General features: G+C 58.0%; 2 protein-coding genes across 2 annotated transcripts; one reads left to right on the plus strand and one right to left on the minus strand.

Moving 5' to 3' along the window:
- Positions 1-7,262: 7,262 nt before the first annotated feature.
- GCG54_00006153 (FYVE-type zinc finger-containing protein C9B6.03) lies at positions 7,263-8,190 on the plus strand (the record flags this gene model as incomplete). Its single annotated transcript, XM_045406167.1, has 2 exons — positions 7,263-7,736; positions 7,801-8,190. The coding sequence occupies 2 exons, from the start codon at positions 7,263-7,265 to the stop codon at positions 8,188-8,190; spliced, it is 864 nt and encodes a 287-aa protein (XP_045265550.1).
- Positions 8,191-10,810: 2,620 nt separating this feature from the next.
- Positions 10,811-12,305, minus strand: GCG54_00006154 (Elongation of very long chain fatty acids protein 3; the record flags this gene model as incomplete). Its single annotated transcript, XM_045406168.1, has 2 exons — positions 10,811-11,485; positions 11,541-12,305. The coding sequence occupies 2 exons, from the start codon at positions 12,303-12,305 to the stop codon at positions 10,811-10,813; spliced, it is 1,440 nt and encodes a 479-aa protein (XP_045265551.1).
- Between the last annotated feature and the right edge of the window lie 3,874 nt (positions 12,306-16,179).

Genomic DNA, 16,179 nt, shown 5'->3' on the forward strand with positions numbered 1-16,179 from the left:
ATGGGAAGGCGTTCCCGGGAGGGCATCCGTCGTCTTGGTTAGCTGGTCGGACAGCATACCCGGCCAGGATAAGGTGGCCATTGCAGATTGGCCACTTGGAATGAAGCGCACGGCTGAGCTGGAATGGGTGGTATGTCACTAGGCGGTGAGCAGCGGTCACGGACTGCGCCGACGAGGGATGCCGGTGCAGCGACGTCACATGCTGAGCGCCCTGCAGACGTGCAGAGTGCAGACGCCAGTTCACCTCTCTCTCGCTCCCATCCTCAGCGATTGGGAGCCGGCGAGTCAGCTCAGCCAGTGGCCGTCGAGCAGTTGCGCCCAACCAACTCGGCTGGGAACCCCGGGATCGGAGAAGGAGCTGTTTGCTCGGCGGAAGCTGGGAGCTCTCGCTGACCAGTGTCAGCCAAGGCACGCACTCCGACGATGGGCTGCCTGAGGCAATTTTGCATTCACATCCAAGTGACAAAGCGACCAATCAAAAGACGGCGATAACGGCGCAAAAGCGACAGCCAATGGGCGAGGAGGACCCTGCATCGATTGATTAAGCGCAGGGATGCTGAAGCATGGCATGCAGCAAGGATACCCTTTGGGGACAAGCGCGTCTATGCTCGTCGAAAAGTGGTCCGTTATCTCGATTCGCGGCGCCCGATTGTCCACTCCCAGCAAGACGGATCGCTGGGGACGGGACTGGCTGGCAAGACTGGAATTCGGGCATGGCGCTGTCTCGTCTTCGTTTGCTGCTGCTGCGAGGCACCGAGCCAGAAATCCCCTCACTCACTGCCGATGCGACCCCAATCCAAAACTCACCGACTTTAACCCACAAGGCGGACGGGACGGCATGCGGCCACCAGTGCACCACCAACCACCAACGCGGCACATCTTGCTCGCCTGGCCTGATTCTGATTCTCCCTCTGTGATCATCGCTGAAACCAAAACTCGATAACACCCCGTCGCCACCAGCCCCTTCCCCATTCCCAGCCCTGGCTCTCTCTCGCAGATGAGGCTCGTTTAACGACGACATGTCTCATTTGGGATCATCTGGGGAAGACCACGTCCCTCGCACGTGAGAGATATCCGCTGTAGGGATGATGGCGGCAACTTGGCAGACCACGACCTAGGGATCCCGGACATGTCTTGCCTCCAACCGTACCGCTGGCAGCGAGGCGCGAAGCTGGGCAAAAGGAGCGACTGGCCGTTTTGGGAGAGACGATGCAAATGGATTTTCTTTTTCCTCGCTCTGCCGCCATCCAGACAGAGTCTTGCACCCACGGTACCCGCCGGTTTTCTGCGGAAAGCCTGTTGGAAACTGGCCTGCCACCTGCCCGGCCGTGGGCTTCTCTCGGCCGGCAACACCCACGAACGCACTGAACTCTGAACCGACGATCAAGCGCCCAATCATCTTACAGGGATAACGGGGCGGAATGTCGGTGTCCCATTCGGAAACCTGTCCATGCCAGTCGTGTCAGTGTGCAGCATCTGCTTGACCAATTCTCAGTCTTTGTCGCATCCATTCCGTGGCTCTGTCAGCGGCGCAGCCGCGGTCTACAGAACGTCCTTTGTGTGTTTCGCCTCCTCGTCAAAGCCTCGTCGGGGCTGTCTGTGGCCGCCGGCGGTTTGACGGACCTCGGCCGGACGTTGCTGTCGAAAGAGGATGAGGACCGAAGCCAGAGCCGCCGAGGGGGACGGGATGGCGCGGTGGGGTCGGCCAGATTCCGGGGACACTCCAGTCTTTTTTCTGCTGCGTGAAATCGCGCTCTGCAAACCCATGGATGCTGTTAATGCCTAGCGCTTCGGCGACAGCGAAAGAGACCACTGGCCACCTGCAGCAACGAACAGACCGTCGTCGCGAGGCTGTGGCAAAAGAAGGGGAACAACCGCGCACTGCACTCTTCCACTCAAACCCCATCAATGCTGCGCAGCGGTCTTGCTTGCTGGGATCCCCGCCACTGAATTCTGTGCGTTCGGGCGAGGCGGCAGGGCCATGAGCGGCCAGCCTGTCGTCTTGGTCGCAACTTCACGCTGGTGCCACCAAAAACCACGACGACGCGCCGTCGTTGGCGGGGCCTCCCAGCAACCTATTTGCAAATGCCAAGTCAAAGCGAACCCACAAACGGCCCTCATCTCCAGGCTTCTGGAGGCGTTCTGGAGGCAGTGGAGCTTCTCGAGGTCCAGAGGTGGGCTGTCTGTCACTCTGCGGACAAGTTCCACCCCTGGGAGCTGGGCGGCTGGCGAGCTGTTGTCTCTGTTGAAGGTTTTGGGTCCTGCACGATCTTCTTCATTCGGGTCCAGCTCCATCCCCATCTCCATCTCCAGCTGGCCTCTGCTTTCGCTTCGCTTCGCCTTCAGAGGCTTGATGGGCTCGGCTCCGCCAAATCTCCATCGGACGCAGGAAGCTCCCTGCGCAGGCACAATCTCCCTCACCAACCGACGGCTGAGGACGGTGGGGTATCGACGTCGATATCTGTTCAGCTTCGCTCAGTTGTCAGGTTTCGACAGCAGATCCCTCGTCCGTGGCTGGATTGGCTCTTGCTGTTCCAGGAATTTGATGGACGCGGAACGAGATTTCTGAGCGTCAACGTTGCACGACCTGCGTCATATTCACTGCTTGACCTGACTCGGGCCCTTCTCCACGGACCCTGACTACTGAGAGTTTGTTTGGTTCGGTACTTTGCGTGCGGTACTCGTTCGGAGTCTCTGCGAACGCAGACAACGGCGAATGAGCTAGCGAGCAAAACTCCCGTCCTTCTGGCCGACGCCTCAGATCTCAGCCGCCTCAGTGGCCGGGAACCAAATCTCAATTGGCGTTCTTGAGCATGAGATCAGTGTGGATAGTGTCACCGAAGAAGCAGCGGCTGCTCAGGAGATTTTGCCCACGAACTACATAGTACGCTGCCGCTAGAGCAAGTCATGCCGAAGCCATCAGGTTCCGTTATGTGGGCAAGAACCGGCACTCGACGGCTGTCGGCTGCCAGCTGCAGTGCGTCCCGTCTAGTCGTTGCAATCCGCAGCAGCGCAGCTCAGCGGCCACCGCAGGCGTTGTGCAGCGCAAATGCCCTCAGACATTGCCATGTGGTTATCGCCCGCCGTAAATAGCACGCGAGGATGCTGTGCCACCCACCCCGCCATTTGCCCCCGTTGACAACTGACGCTTACGGCGTGTGATGGGTGCAGCTAATTGCACTGACAGGACAGACCGCCTGGCAACCACATCCAAAAGTCAACAATAACGGGCATCAAGCCTCATGGCTGGAGAGGAGGAGGCCAACCAGGCAAAACCCACTGAAGCTGCCCAGCCAGTCCCTACCAGCGACCAGACGAACAACGGGCAGCCAACTGGGGAGGCTGGAGATCGGAGGAAAGCGAGTCGCGGCGATTGGAAATGAACAGCGTTCGTCTGGTCCAGCGAGCCAGTGTCAGTGGAGGACGGGTCCCCACATTATGGGGAGAAGAGGCCCCCGGCTGGATGGCCCAATGCAGCAATTGAGCAGATGGGCGGTGGGTTTGGAGGGGAGAGACACTGAGGCTTGTGTTGTGGACGTTGGCCGCGCTCCCTCACGTCACGGACTGTGGACGCCCAGCGCCCTCCACGTCTCCAGGCCCTGCCGCCTCGCGGTTGGCGGTCTGGCAGTTTGACAGGGGACAGTGGACAACGTCTCGATGTATCCTGCAACTGCGACTGGCCTATGCGCGCCTGCTATGCAACTGCTATGCAACAAACATGGCGATGTTGCAGACGACTGGAGTCGAGCGTCGAGAGAGAAAGTCAGAGGCAGAGTTACATGCCCGAGTCTGTCGCCTCTTGTTTCTGGGTCCCGACCAAACTACGTGCAGCAAATCTGACCTGTCTGTCATCACCAAGAGGGGCACTCAGACCAGGTGTTCCGACGTCGCACAGGACGATTGGATCCCGCCTATCGCGGTGCAGACGCATAAGGTATCCTGCAGGAATGGATGCGCGCACACGCATCAACGCATCGGGATGGGGGAGGAGGAGAGGAAGGGAGGGGGCGGGATCACCACCGGTCCATGGGAGGGGGGAGCGAAGCCTGTCGACAGCAGTGGATGGCAACAGTCAGCTATCATAATGGGCCTGCAAGTGCCGTTGAAGAATAAGAGACAAACGACAAAGTGATGGGCAACAACGACGACAAAGACACTGTTTACAAAATCATCAAGACACATACAATTGGCCTCGGAGAAACACTACTCGCAAAGAGGTACGGCTCTAATCCGGACAGCATTTTACACGCAGCACGCGTACCCAGCCTGCCTAGGCTTTAATCTCAGGCCGCGCAGTGTTCCATGTCCTGGTCGAAAAACGTCGGTTCAGGAACCCCTGCTTCTTGCTGCTGCTTCCAATACTAGACGAACCCCATCCATGGGAGAAACTGGAGGATGGATCCCCGAATCCCGATGTGCCCTCTTTTATTTTTTTCGCTTTCTTTCTTCAAAGAGGCGCTGGGCAGTGGGAAAGGGACCCATTTTGATGCACGCGTGCGATACGAGCGGCAGCCGGCAAAAAGAATAACAGTGAGAAGAGAGTCCAGATCGGTCTGTGTCCGATGGGGCACCCCTGTCAAGAGTTGCTGTTATTTCTGTTGGCGACGATGCAGCAACCGCAGTGTTTCTGATGAAGATGTGCATTTGCCCGGCCGCGCCAGCGGTTACGATTACGTTGTTGTTTCCGGCGGCGGCCACGGCGGGAAAGAGGTTGATGTATGTGTAACGGTAGCTTCGGCATCGTGAAGTTGGATCTACCGGGCGTCGTCCTGCCGCTCGCTCCCAAGTGCCTCAGGCAAAACACAGAGCCGCGTGAGAATGGCTGGAGGGAGTTCGTGCTAACGAGGCGGGAGGTTTCCTGGGACGGTGAAGTGGGTTGAAGGGTCTTTGGGGGAGTGTCTGAAAGGTGCATCCCTCCAGCATGTCGTCCACCGCTAATTTGCAGGCTGCAGACGCTACAATGGCATTATTGCTTTTTTTCGTCTTGATCTCGGTCGTCCCAGACTGGCAGAGCCTCGAGGCCTTTTGACAGGCTACCCGCGGGACAAGAAGTCGGGAGCCAAAAGACCCTGACGGGAGTGACCTGGCCTAGACAACGAGACCAACCACTCGGTCGCTAAGCTTTAGGGGAAGGTGATGAAGCGGCAAGGTAGCTCCAAGTAACTTAGCGGCCGTGTGGACTACGGGCCATGGGCGCCAGGAGAAGGAGGAGGTTAGGGAAGTTGAGACGACGACGACGAGGCAGGACAAAAAAAAAAAAAAATGACACGCGAGCAGCCCCATGGACCCAAGGAGGTTCCCAGCGATCTTCATCAACGGAGACAGGACTAGCGTGGGCGAAGGGAACAATCAACACGGCGTTATTACGTAGCAGCTCATTTCAGGGTCTTTTTTGTCCTAGACAGCGCTGGTCCATGTTTCCGGTGTCTAGGCTGCTTGGGCCTCGGTGACGGAGGGGCACGGAAGGTAAGCAAAGACTGAGGGTCGAGATTGTGACGGTTTGGGGCAGTTGGCCGGGGCGGAATGGAGTCCCGCGTCGATTCGATTTCGGAATTGATCAAAAAAAGCAAGCACAAGCAGAGAAAGAAAGGCTTGGATGCTGGTTTGGAGGGTCGAAAAGCCTTGAGCCACTGTGTAATGGTGGAAACGGCGGGCAGCGTTCTTTGTCGATTGCAGTTAGGACGGACGGTACGACTGAGTGAGTCTACGCTCGACGAGGACTAGCCAGCCGGTGTCGAGTCGTCGACGGAGACCTGGCCGGGGGTGATTTTGGGTGGTTCGGCCAACCAGAGGACGGGTAGAAGACCGCCCACAGCGCAGAGGTCGCTAATGCGGTTACGGGATTGGGGGCACTTTGTGTGTGGTGGTGCATCTTGATGATGAGGTGGACCGTGAGGGGGGGAGGCCGCGACTAGGAACTGGGAGTGCACTGACTGGAGCGCCGCTGGGACTGAAGACTGGGACTGGAGACTGGAGACCAACTCCAACTGTGGACGGCCCACGACAACTGACTGACTGCATTGACGGGGGCTTCCCTTGCAGGCGAAAGGGCGGTCGCCGTCGCCTCCGCCGCCGCCGCCGCCATCGACCTTCGTGGGCCGCCGCCTTTGCCTCTCGCTGATACTCTGTGTAGTTTGGCTTCCCGCTGTCGCTGATTGGGCGAGTGCATCTTGGAGATCGCGGTCGCCTTCCGTTGTTGTAGCTGATGTGGCTTTCGGCGGTGTTGTTGCTGCTGTTGCTGCTGCTTCTATGCACCTTGGGAGACGGGTGGCCATACCATCCATCTTCTGTCCAGAGTTTGTTTCTTATCTGGGCAGACGAGTGCATGCAGACAGGTAGGCAGACAGCACAGAGGTATGCTTGCTTCACCGCAATGGGCACGGCGAGAGCGTCTCTGGCGGAGGGGTTGGCTGGCAAAAGGGCATCGTGAGTTATTCGTGCCTGGCTTCACAGGAAATGAAGGTCTGCTTGGTACGGTACGAATACGTTGGGGGGGGTGTAAGTGACTGCAAAGAGACGCAGCACGCAGAGACCCTGGTCCGTAGCGTGTCATGTCCTTGATGGGGGTGTGAATCAACAGGGCACTCCCCCTCCTTCCAGCGGCTGGTCCTTCCTCTGGCTGAGGAGCACCTTGGGCACCTACCTTACCCTACCTACCTACCTACGCGGCATCCGTCCAGAGTACGGCAGACTGACTGGTGCTGCCCTCCTACTCGGGCAACTCCCTCCGCCAATTGCCGCAACATTAAAACTAATAGGGAACCCGCTCCCGCACCTGCACCCCCTTCCACTCGCTCCTGCCCACGGCTCGCCCTTAAGGTTCCTCTTCCCACGCCCCCATTCCCATCCTCGACCGTACTCGTCCCAATCGACCAACCACTACTTCACCATCCCGCTCCCACCTCCCATCTACACTTTCTCCTTCTACCGAAAATAAATCAACAACCAACATCCAAAGGGAGAGCCCGTTCTGGTTGATCAAGCACATCTTCGCCTCTTCCACGACACAACGACGAAATATACTTTTGTCGACGTTTGCGGACAAGCTTCGAAGCATCGATAACACGAGACCCAACGCCTCGCCTCTTCTTAATCACCACACCTACATCGCGACACGCTCGCATTCCGCACCCTGCATTCCTACACCACGCGCATCGTTGGATTACATTAATTAGCGCCAACCACCGCCATCCCACGCGCGGTTTTACTCTCTACAGCAATCCCCCACAGCATTACTTACACCACCGAGTATCCTCAACACAATGGCCGCCGACCTCATAATGCCTACCCTCGCCGACCAGCGCGGTCCTGCCGCTTTCTACGCGCCTCAGCATCGCCCTGACTTTGGCCACACAAGATCTCAGTCCTTCCAGACTGCGCCGCGACCCTTCGGCCAGCGCATCTCCCCCCTCAGCACTCCCCACGACGGCTCCCCGACCTCGCCCAAGTCGTGCTTGACCGACTCGGTCCGCCCTGCCTACATGCCCGCCGTCCTCCGCCCTAACCACCACCACTCCAAGAAGCCGCGAACCCCCAAGGCCGAGGATCTCGACGGCGAGGACCTGCTCTGCCTGCGCCGCACCAACAGCAGCTTCATCAGCCTGCCCGGCTTCAGCGTCATCGGCTCCAAGCTGGCGCGTCGCTCCACCGGCGACAGCGGCAAGGTCGTCGACCTCGAGTTGGATCCCGAGCTGTTCCCCGAGGTTACCGGCGAGCCTACACGCAAGCACTGGAAGGTAAGTCTACACGACGGCGCATTGCATACCCTGCGAGACTGCGGATGCTGACAATACTCCACAGCCCGACACCGAGTCCACCATGTGCGACGATCCTACCTGCAAGCGCAACTTCAACGCATGGAACCGCCGCCACCACTGCCGCCGCTGCGGCAACATCTTTTGCGGACCTCACTCTACACAATTCATCCCCCTCGACGAGGACTGCGAGTTCAACCCCCGCGCGACCTTGTCCCGCGTCTGCTTTCACTGCTTCACCGAATTTAAGGTATGGAAGAGCCGTAACGGCAGCCGCAGCGGGAGCGACCAGAGCTCCGACTCTACCAGCACCACCCCGACCAGCCCCATCGTCGCGAGCCCCATCGTTCCCACGACGCCGGGCCTCCTGGCTCCCACCAAGGGCCCCGAGGTCGCTGCCAGCGTGCCGCGCGACTGGAACTGGAGCACCTTCTGAAGGGCTCGACGAGTACGGCGCATACGGAGAGGAATGGAAACCCGAGGGCGCGAAGCAACAGACGGATCACGATTCACGGCCTTTACGAAGAGCGAACACAATAGACTCATAGACTTACAAACGGCGGCGTTGATTCTCATCAACCACCCCGACGATACCAAACACCACCACCACCACCACCACAAAAACAATACCCACTAATGGACTGCGCATACGCGTCAACATCATCACATCCGATCCGCACTTAGAACGCCCAACCGGTTTCTACACACCACCGATTTGGCATGGCTCCGTTTTGCATTTAGCGCGGCGTTGGCAGGATATCGAGCCTGGAATTTGGCTTGTCGTCTTTTTTTTGACAGTATTGGAATGGCTCGTTTTACGGAACACATACATTGGCTCTAATCAGGCCCTCCTTTCGAACGGAGTTTGGCGGCATACTTCATGGAGGTGTCTATACCCCAGATGTGATGGCCGGGCGTTTCGCTCCTGCTCTTTGAACCCGCCGGGGTGACGAGGCGGGAAGAAGAAATTGGTCGGCCGAACACCTTCATGGATCGGCGTTGTGTATTTAGAGTTGGCCTGACCTATTGGTCGATGGCATGGAAATGATGTAGGATGAAGGATCGGGATAGGGAGGGGGAAAGGAGGAAAGGGTCAACAACCCGGACGGACGGCAGCGCAACCTTGTCGCGCACGTTAGGCCACGCCCACAGCCTAGGAGTACCCCGCATGACAGACAAGAAAGAAATATCATTGATTGCATCCACACAAAGTTCCACCTCGCAAAACCTTGGCTTGTGACTGTGACGGTTGGACAGATGGTGGTGGGCTTGCCGCTGCCTGTTCACGATGCTTCATCAGCAATCCAGACGTGTCCGAGTTCTTCCTGCTCACCGACCGGTGTCTCTGGGCATTACCCGACAAGGCAAAGCTTTAGCAAGCGCGACCGAGTGACTGGTTCGAGGTGTGTGTATGCGCAGTGCGTGTGGGTGGTCATCCTTGAGCCGAGGCTAGCCTAGTGGCTGGCTCTTCGTACCTCTCTCTCTCTCTCTCTCTCTCGCCAGTTGTCACTCCCCCCCATGCCTCCCTCCGTCCTACCCCAGGTCCAGTGAGGGTAGGTTGGATTTAGCTCGGGGTCTTGGAGGTGTAAGATCTTGCGGCGAATGTCGTTGTCGGCTGCGGCGAATCCTGTGGACAAGTGACAACACACACCACACCGTGATTCATACAAGTGAGTGCTCTACCCGCGATGTTACGGAGGCGAGTGGCTGGACATGTGTAACCTTTGCAGTGTCTGGTACCGACTCGCCTTCTTGTCAGGGACGTTTGTCATCTTGGATTACTCGCCTTGTACGGTATGGAGTGGTGATCTGCTCCGCTCGCGATGGCATGACAGCGTCATCAGCTGTAGATTCTGGGGCTCATGCTCATGTTGAGGGAGAGACAGCCAGGCCGGAGGCAGCAGCAGCAGACCGGCGGGGCAGGCGCATCTGCCAGCGGGAACAAGGGAATAAACATCGCGGGCCGGAGAAAAAAAAAAAAAAAGAGAAGCTAAGTACGTTAGTTAGTCCAACGACGACGAGGACGACGTACCCCGCGTCCCAACGCACCACGCGACGCTGGACGAACCGGGCTCGGACACACACATGCGCGCGCGCACATGTCAACGCGATGCTGCTGCTGCTGCTGCTGCTGCTGCTGCTGCTGCGCTCCTGCATGTCTGCTGCTGTACCCGCAGCATAGCCCACCAGCTCGTGTGAACCATCCCACAACCGACAGCAGCTCGAGTGGGCGCGCGCAAAGAGGAGCGACAACGGCCCCGCAAGCTTCAATCCGCTGGTGGCGGCCTTCCAAAGTCTGTGCCGTGGCTCAGACATGTTCCGGCGGAGGAGTCACAGCTGCGCGGGCTCTGTGTTGTGACCTTGGAGAGGAGACTTCTGTAAAGCTGGGGCCCTCTGGCGGGAAGAACGAATGTGACTGATAATGTCACTTGGAAAGGACTACAACAACCTTGTTGTGCTTTGAATACGCATCATGTGGCGTTTGTGAGTCAGGAATACGGCATGGCTGCATCCGTCAGTGAGGTAAGGTAGGTACCCAGCACAACAGACGCCTCACCGGACGTTCGACGTCGGCGGCTTGCTTGCTCCGGAGGCCGAGTATCCACATTGACGCCGCCTCCGACCTCGCATCGGACCGGCTCCGTGTCGGAACGGCAGGGACACCACCCCGATCCGGCAATGGCTTAGACCGTGTTTTACTCTTCGATGAGAACAAGTCTCCGAAGCGTGTCACTCAAACGCACGTCTTGGGCACAACACAAAAGATTTGGAGAACCAGATTGGGTACTATATATATATATATATACACCTGCCGGATCACGGCCGACTGCCCATGTACCTCATGCGATAAAATGCAAAACTCTAGACGGTTACGACTAGATAACGAGCGCTCCGGGCGATGCAAACGCTTTACCCCAAATATTTCCCTGCCCAGAACGCCAGATAAGTATGACCGTGCCGCCGTCCCAATTCCCATCCTCTCAGTCCGACTATCCTCCACAGTAACCCTCGTGTGTCCCATTACGCATCCGTTCCAACCACTTCGCACAAGACAATCAGGCACGGGCCTTGTTGTTGGTCTTGCCAGCGCCGCGGCGAGGGCTGCCCTCGACGGTGTACTCCGTAGAGCCGTTGTAGATCTCGCGGTTGACGTCGCGGGCAGCATCCCAGCCAGCCTTCTCGGCCAGGGTGACGTTGCTCTCACGGCGAACCTTGCCCTTGCCCTTGGCAGACTCGGCGCTGCTACGGCGAAGGTAGCTGCGGATGAAGAACATGACGAAGAGGTAGGTGAGAGGGGCCAGGTAGAAGACGTTGAGCCAGATGGCAAAGGTCTCTCCGCTGGTGGTGATGCATGGCTGGGTGACGTAGACGGTCTCGGCAATGAAGCCCGGCTGGGGAGGGGCAGCGGCAGCAGCGGCGACGGACGCGCCCGTAGCCTCCTCGGCGACCTTGGCACCGGCGCCAAAGACCATGTTCTTGAGACCCTCGAAGGCACCGGCGGCGGCAGTGGTAGCGGCCTCGGCAGCGGTGCTGGTGACGGCCTCAGACGCGGCGGCCTCGGCGGCCTTCTTGGAAGTGTAGACGGTCACAGGAACGGTGTAGGAGACGAAGGAGTGCAGCATGGCATACGAAGCACCGACGAGGAACTGGGTGATCTGCATGGTCGTGAGAGTTCGCTTGATCGCCATGGGAACGCGGATGTTGAAGGCGGTGATGGTGTAGTAGGTGTACTGATCTCATGGTTAGCGTCTCTCATCGCACAAAGACAGGCCGGCGCAAACTCACCATCATGGCGTGGATGAAGGAGTTGACGAGAACAAACATCCAAATGGGAGCAGACATGTAGCGGATACCAGCCCACATGCACATCATGGCGCCAGCGTGGTGGTAGGTCTGGAGGGTGGAGCTGAGCTTGCCCTTGGCCAGGATGATGAAGGTGTCGAGAACCTCATAGAACTTGCTCAGGTAAAAGATCCAGCCGTAGAAGGCAAGACCCTCGTTCCAGATTCTGCCAGTGGAGGTGCGGCTCGGGCGACCGTCGAAGCCAAGCGCAGACTGTCCGGTCAAGCTGGACCAGAAACCGACAGTCTCGTTGTAGACGGTGGCGGCACCGAAGCCGCCGTTACCGTTGAGCTGGCAGAAGCTATCGGCGGTGGCAGCCAGGCCATTGGGGCCAAAGGGGCTCACGACACTCCTGCGCATGCCTCCCAACATGCCCCAGAAAGTCCAGGCCGAGTAGACGGCGAGGAAGACATTGTGCAGAACGACAAAGGCGAAGAAGGGCTTCGTCTTGCTGATTGCCCAGGGCTTGCGACCAGTGGACTGGTTGTACTTGTTCAACAGCTTGATGGTGACGGCGTAGAGGGCGGCAATGGTGATGGGCACCTTGGGGTCGAGGGCGGCGGAAAAGATGTGGTCGGGAATCTCGAAGGGGGGTGCGGCGGCCATGGAGCCCGGCAGCGGCGCGGGAATTGCCATGTGGGCGCCGTCCGGAGGGAACTGGAAGAGCGAGGGGGACGGGAGCTCGCTGAGCACGGTGACGCCGGCCATGGTGGGGGATTGACCAATTGCGAGCCTCGGTTCAAAAAAAAAAGAAGTGGTGGTCCCGCTGTTCGCTCGGGCGTTGGGGATTCTGAATCGCGTCTCAGCAAACGAGACAAGAAGCTCGTTTTTCGAGGAAGGTATCTCAGCACGCGACCGCTGCAGAGCTGTTGGACGGTGGAATGTGAGGCTCCGACGTCGATCCGACTCGGTGACAGTGGGAGACGTGGGTGAATTTAAACCAAAAAGGAGGAGTGGAAGAGCTCTATTCAAGCAGGTTGAAGCTCTTTCACAGACAAGATCTTGCTGACCCAATGGCGCAGATGTTGCTCTGTCTGTCACAGTTGCAGATGAAGAGTCTACAAGAGAGAGAAGAGGAGAATGGGGAGGAAGAAGGAGCAGAACAAGCAGCAAGGTCCAAGCGAGGGGATCCTCGAGGTCTTAATATGGGGAAGGGGAAGAGTGGTTTTCTGGACCGGAGCTGGAACACTGGAGCTTGAGCTGGAGTTGGGACAACAACTGCTGGGCGTGTGAGTGCGTGTGGTGTGTGGGCATGGACGGGGACGGCGACGGGGATCAAGATGGACGGGATGTGCTTGGAGTGTGCAGACCTTGCAATTCTTGACGTGGACGTGCAAGTGCAAGTGGATATGCTGGGTGTGCTACCTCACCTACCTTACGTTAGGCCAGGCCAGGACAGGCGGCTCCTCCCCTCCTCGTCACGTAGGTATCTGCACTGCTAATGCCTAGCTTGATTGGTTTTTTGGCGTGGGTGCGGTGACGACGAGGAAAGTGGACATGATGGGACAAGATACCTCAGTCTGCTGCTCAGACTTTAGTCATATTTAATGCTGGGGTCGGAGCGCAACGGGCTGATGTCAAGCATGTCAAGCACGCCGCGCCAGGGCAGAGGCGGAGGCAAAGGCAAGCTGGGCATCCGTAAATGCTGCATCTGGCTGCGTACTATGCAGCAAGAGGGTGCTTGTACCGTCTCAATGCCATGGGAAAGTCCTTACCAGATGGGTAGGTATCGGTCCAAACTAAGGGACGAATGATACGTACTTTTCTTTTCTCACGGTGACTGCCCATGTAAGGAGAAGAGCTCCTTACCGTGCCTCAGTACTTACCTACCTTACAATGTAAACCACCAACAACAGGAAAGAGCAGCAGCACATCGCCTTCCTGATGCCGCAAGTCCCTCGTGCGCGCTTGCCCGCCTTGTCGGGTGGCCGCGGGAGGTGCTACTCTCTGTGGATTCCACCACTGAACATCGGGCCCGCCATTCGATGGGAGTGGTCCGCCAAGCAACATGCAGAGACGGATACCTTGTCCTGGCTGACGATTGTTGAGCAAGCACATGATTGACACCACCACCAACCTACGCCTCCGGATACTGAGACTCCGGACGAAGGGCGCCGCGCCGCCTTCCAGACGCCGTTGCTATTGACGGATGGGAGTCCAAGTCTCCAACAACAGGGGCCCTTTGGGTAGACGGATCCATCTTGAACCCAAGATCGACTCCCTGAACCTCACTTGCCTCGGCTCTCGACATCATCCTTGCTCTCTTGCTTTTTTTCTTGCAAGGAATCATGGATCGTTTTTACCCTGTGCCTGTCCGTCTGGGGCAACATTTCACAACAGGGCCCGAGCAACACCAAGAGTCAACTTCAGGCTTGCCTCGGAGCAAAGTTGCCAACTCAGCATTGGCACCGTTCAAGTGATATTACCTTTGCGCGGCTGCCAATTTGCTGACTGAAACGGTTGGACCAGCTGCGACATGGGTGCTTCTTCTTGAGATGTGGCCCTCGCTGTTCCACGAGAACGAGGCGCCAACAAAGCTTTGGTCACCAGCTCCAACTCTAATTCGGGAGCCGCTTGCCGCAGGAAAGGATATGCTGCTTCCAACCAAGGCACCTACAGGCTACATACACTAGGAGCATCTGTTCGGCCCAATCGTCGACAAGGCCATTGTTTGGCCACGAACCTGCACCACCAGCTCGCTGTCCAGGCCAGTCAGTGCTCTCTGGTCACGCTTCTTCCGACATTATGCGCCACCCACGAGATCGTGATGAGATGCTCCTGTGTACTATCTGCCTGACACGAACTGCCCGTCGGGAGCTCCGGCTTGCCACTTGAGCAAAGAGGAAAAAATTGTCAAGCACAAGCGACGCACTTGCAACGGCGCGCGACACGCATTCTGGAGAGACGTCGGCTGCCAGGGACCCGTTGTCACCCACTCCCTTCTGGAAGCTCAGCCTGGGCGAATAAAGCCGCCCCTGGTTCCTGGTGGGATCCTCGCGTGCGGGTCGTGTATCTTTACGGAGGAAATGCTAGTACCCTCACCCTGATGTCGTTCTGCAGGCTAACGCGCATGAAGTAGCTCACGTTGCAAACTATCGACAGTCCATCCGCCGTGGGCCCTGGCTACCCGACCTGCGTCCATTTTGTTGGGGAGCGCTATCCCCGATTCTGTCCATCGTCCTGCTTCGTATCACAGATTTTTCTCTCTTGATTGCAGGCCTTTTGCGGGAGGACCCTCTTCTCCAGCATCACGAAATCGCTTCAGACGCTCCGATAAGCATGTGAGCGACCGGGTTTCGAAGCAGGCTTCTCTACGCGGTTTGCCATCATGTCATTGATGACGGCCGTCAAGTCGGATTTGGTCGATTAGACTCGGCCGGAATGCATCGGACGGCATTGAAGCGCCTCTCCCGTCTTCCACGTTCCTCAGTCGGCATGGCATCATACAAAGACACACCTGGGTGGCCCCCTCAACAGCTGCGCCCAACCAGACATTCGACTGCAAATGGGCGACATGTTCAATTCGTGCAGTGCACCGCCGAGAACCAACCACCCCGCAAACTCCGATGTTCGCAACCGCCAACAGCCTGGAAAACGGATACTACCAGGAAGGAGCTTGCGCGTGTGCTCGCAGAACGGTCAACAATTTTCTGCGCAGATCGACTCTCACATGCATTTTTCAGACACTCTTGACGATTTTCCCAACAAATTCGGCCTTCAGAGGCAAACGCGGCCCCAACTTCCGTTTTGAACGCTCTTGGCCGCCAGACCGCCCATCGCCAGATGACACCCCGCGGCCCCTGTAGACGGATGCTGGACCCGCCGTTGGACCCTGAAAAATTCCACTGGACGTCTGCAGCCCGCAGTCCATTAGAGGGGAAGCCAATCTGGCATTTGGCCACTGACACCCTGCCGCCGTCGGGCTTGCTTCTGCTTGCCTGCCATGTCCTGGATGGTCCGCTCGCCCGGTTTTGCCGGCCCCTTGGCGATGCTGGACGGCAAGCCGATGCGCTACCGAGTGACAGACCCGAGCCCCTGGACTAGGCTGTCCCAACCCCATCGCCGGCCCGGACCCAATGCCTAGTGTCCGGCGACATTGACCGTGGCGCCGGCTCGCTAGCGAGCTGTCAGCCACGGAGACGGCCGACCTCGCCGGGATGGTGGTTGCGCCATGTGCGGAACCCAAGACGCAGAGTCCGCGCCTCCGGGTGAGACGAACTGAGAATGGACTTCACGTAGCGCCCGGAAGCTTCCAACGGCCAGCCAAGCTGCATGGAAGGCTGCGACATCAAATGTTGCTCATGGTTTCGATGAAGCATATATCGAGCAACAGACGAGCACGTTCGACTGACGGACGATGATAGAATCATGAGCATTTCCAGTTCTGTACTGTTCATGCGAGCCGAGGTTGAGCCCTTCCCGGCTCAGCAACTTGCATCATCGATCTGCCCCACAGGATCTCGAATCTCACCACAGGCATAGCAACGTACGATCGGCACCTACAGCTGACCCGGCATCTTCCTGTTGGCGCAACCTCGAACCACTGCCAGATCTGCCCATTGAACGTTGTCCGGAGTCTGAT

This window comes from Colletotrichum gloeosporioides, assembly GCF_011800055.1.
Source record: "Colletotrichum gloeosporioides strain Lc1 chromosome Unknown consensus_36, whole genome shotgun sequence".
Taxonomy (NCBI): domain Eukaryota; kingdom Fungi; phylum Ascomycota; class Sordariomycetes; order Glomerellales; family Glomerellaceae; genus Colletotrichum; species Colletotrichum gloeosporioides.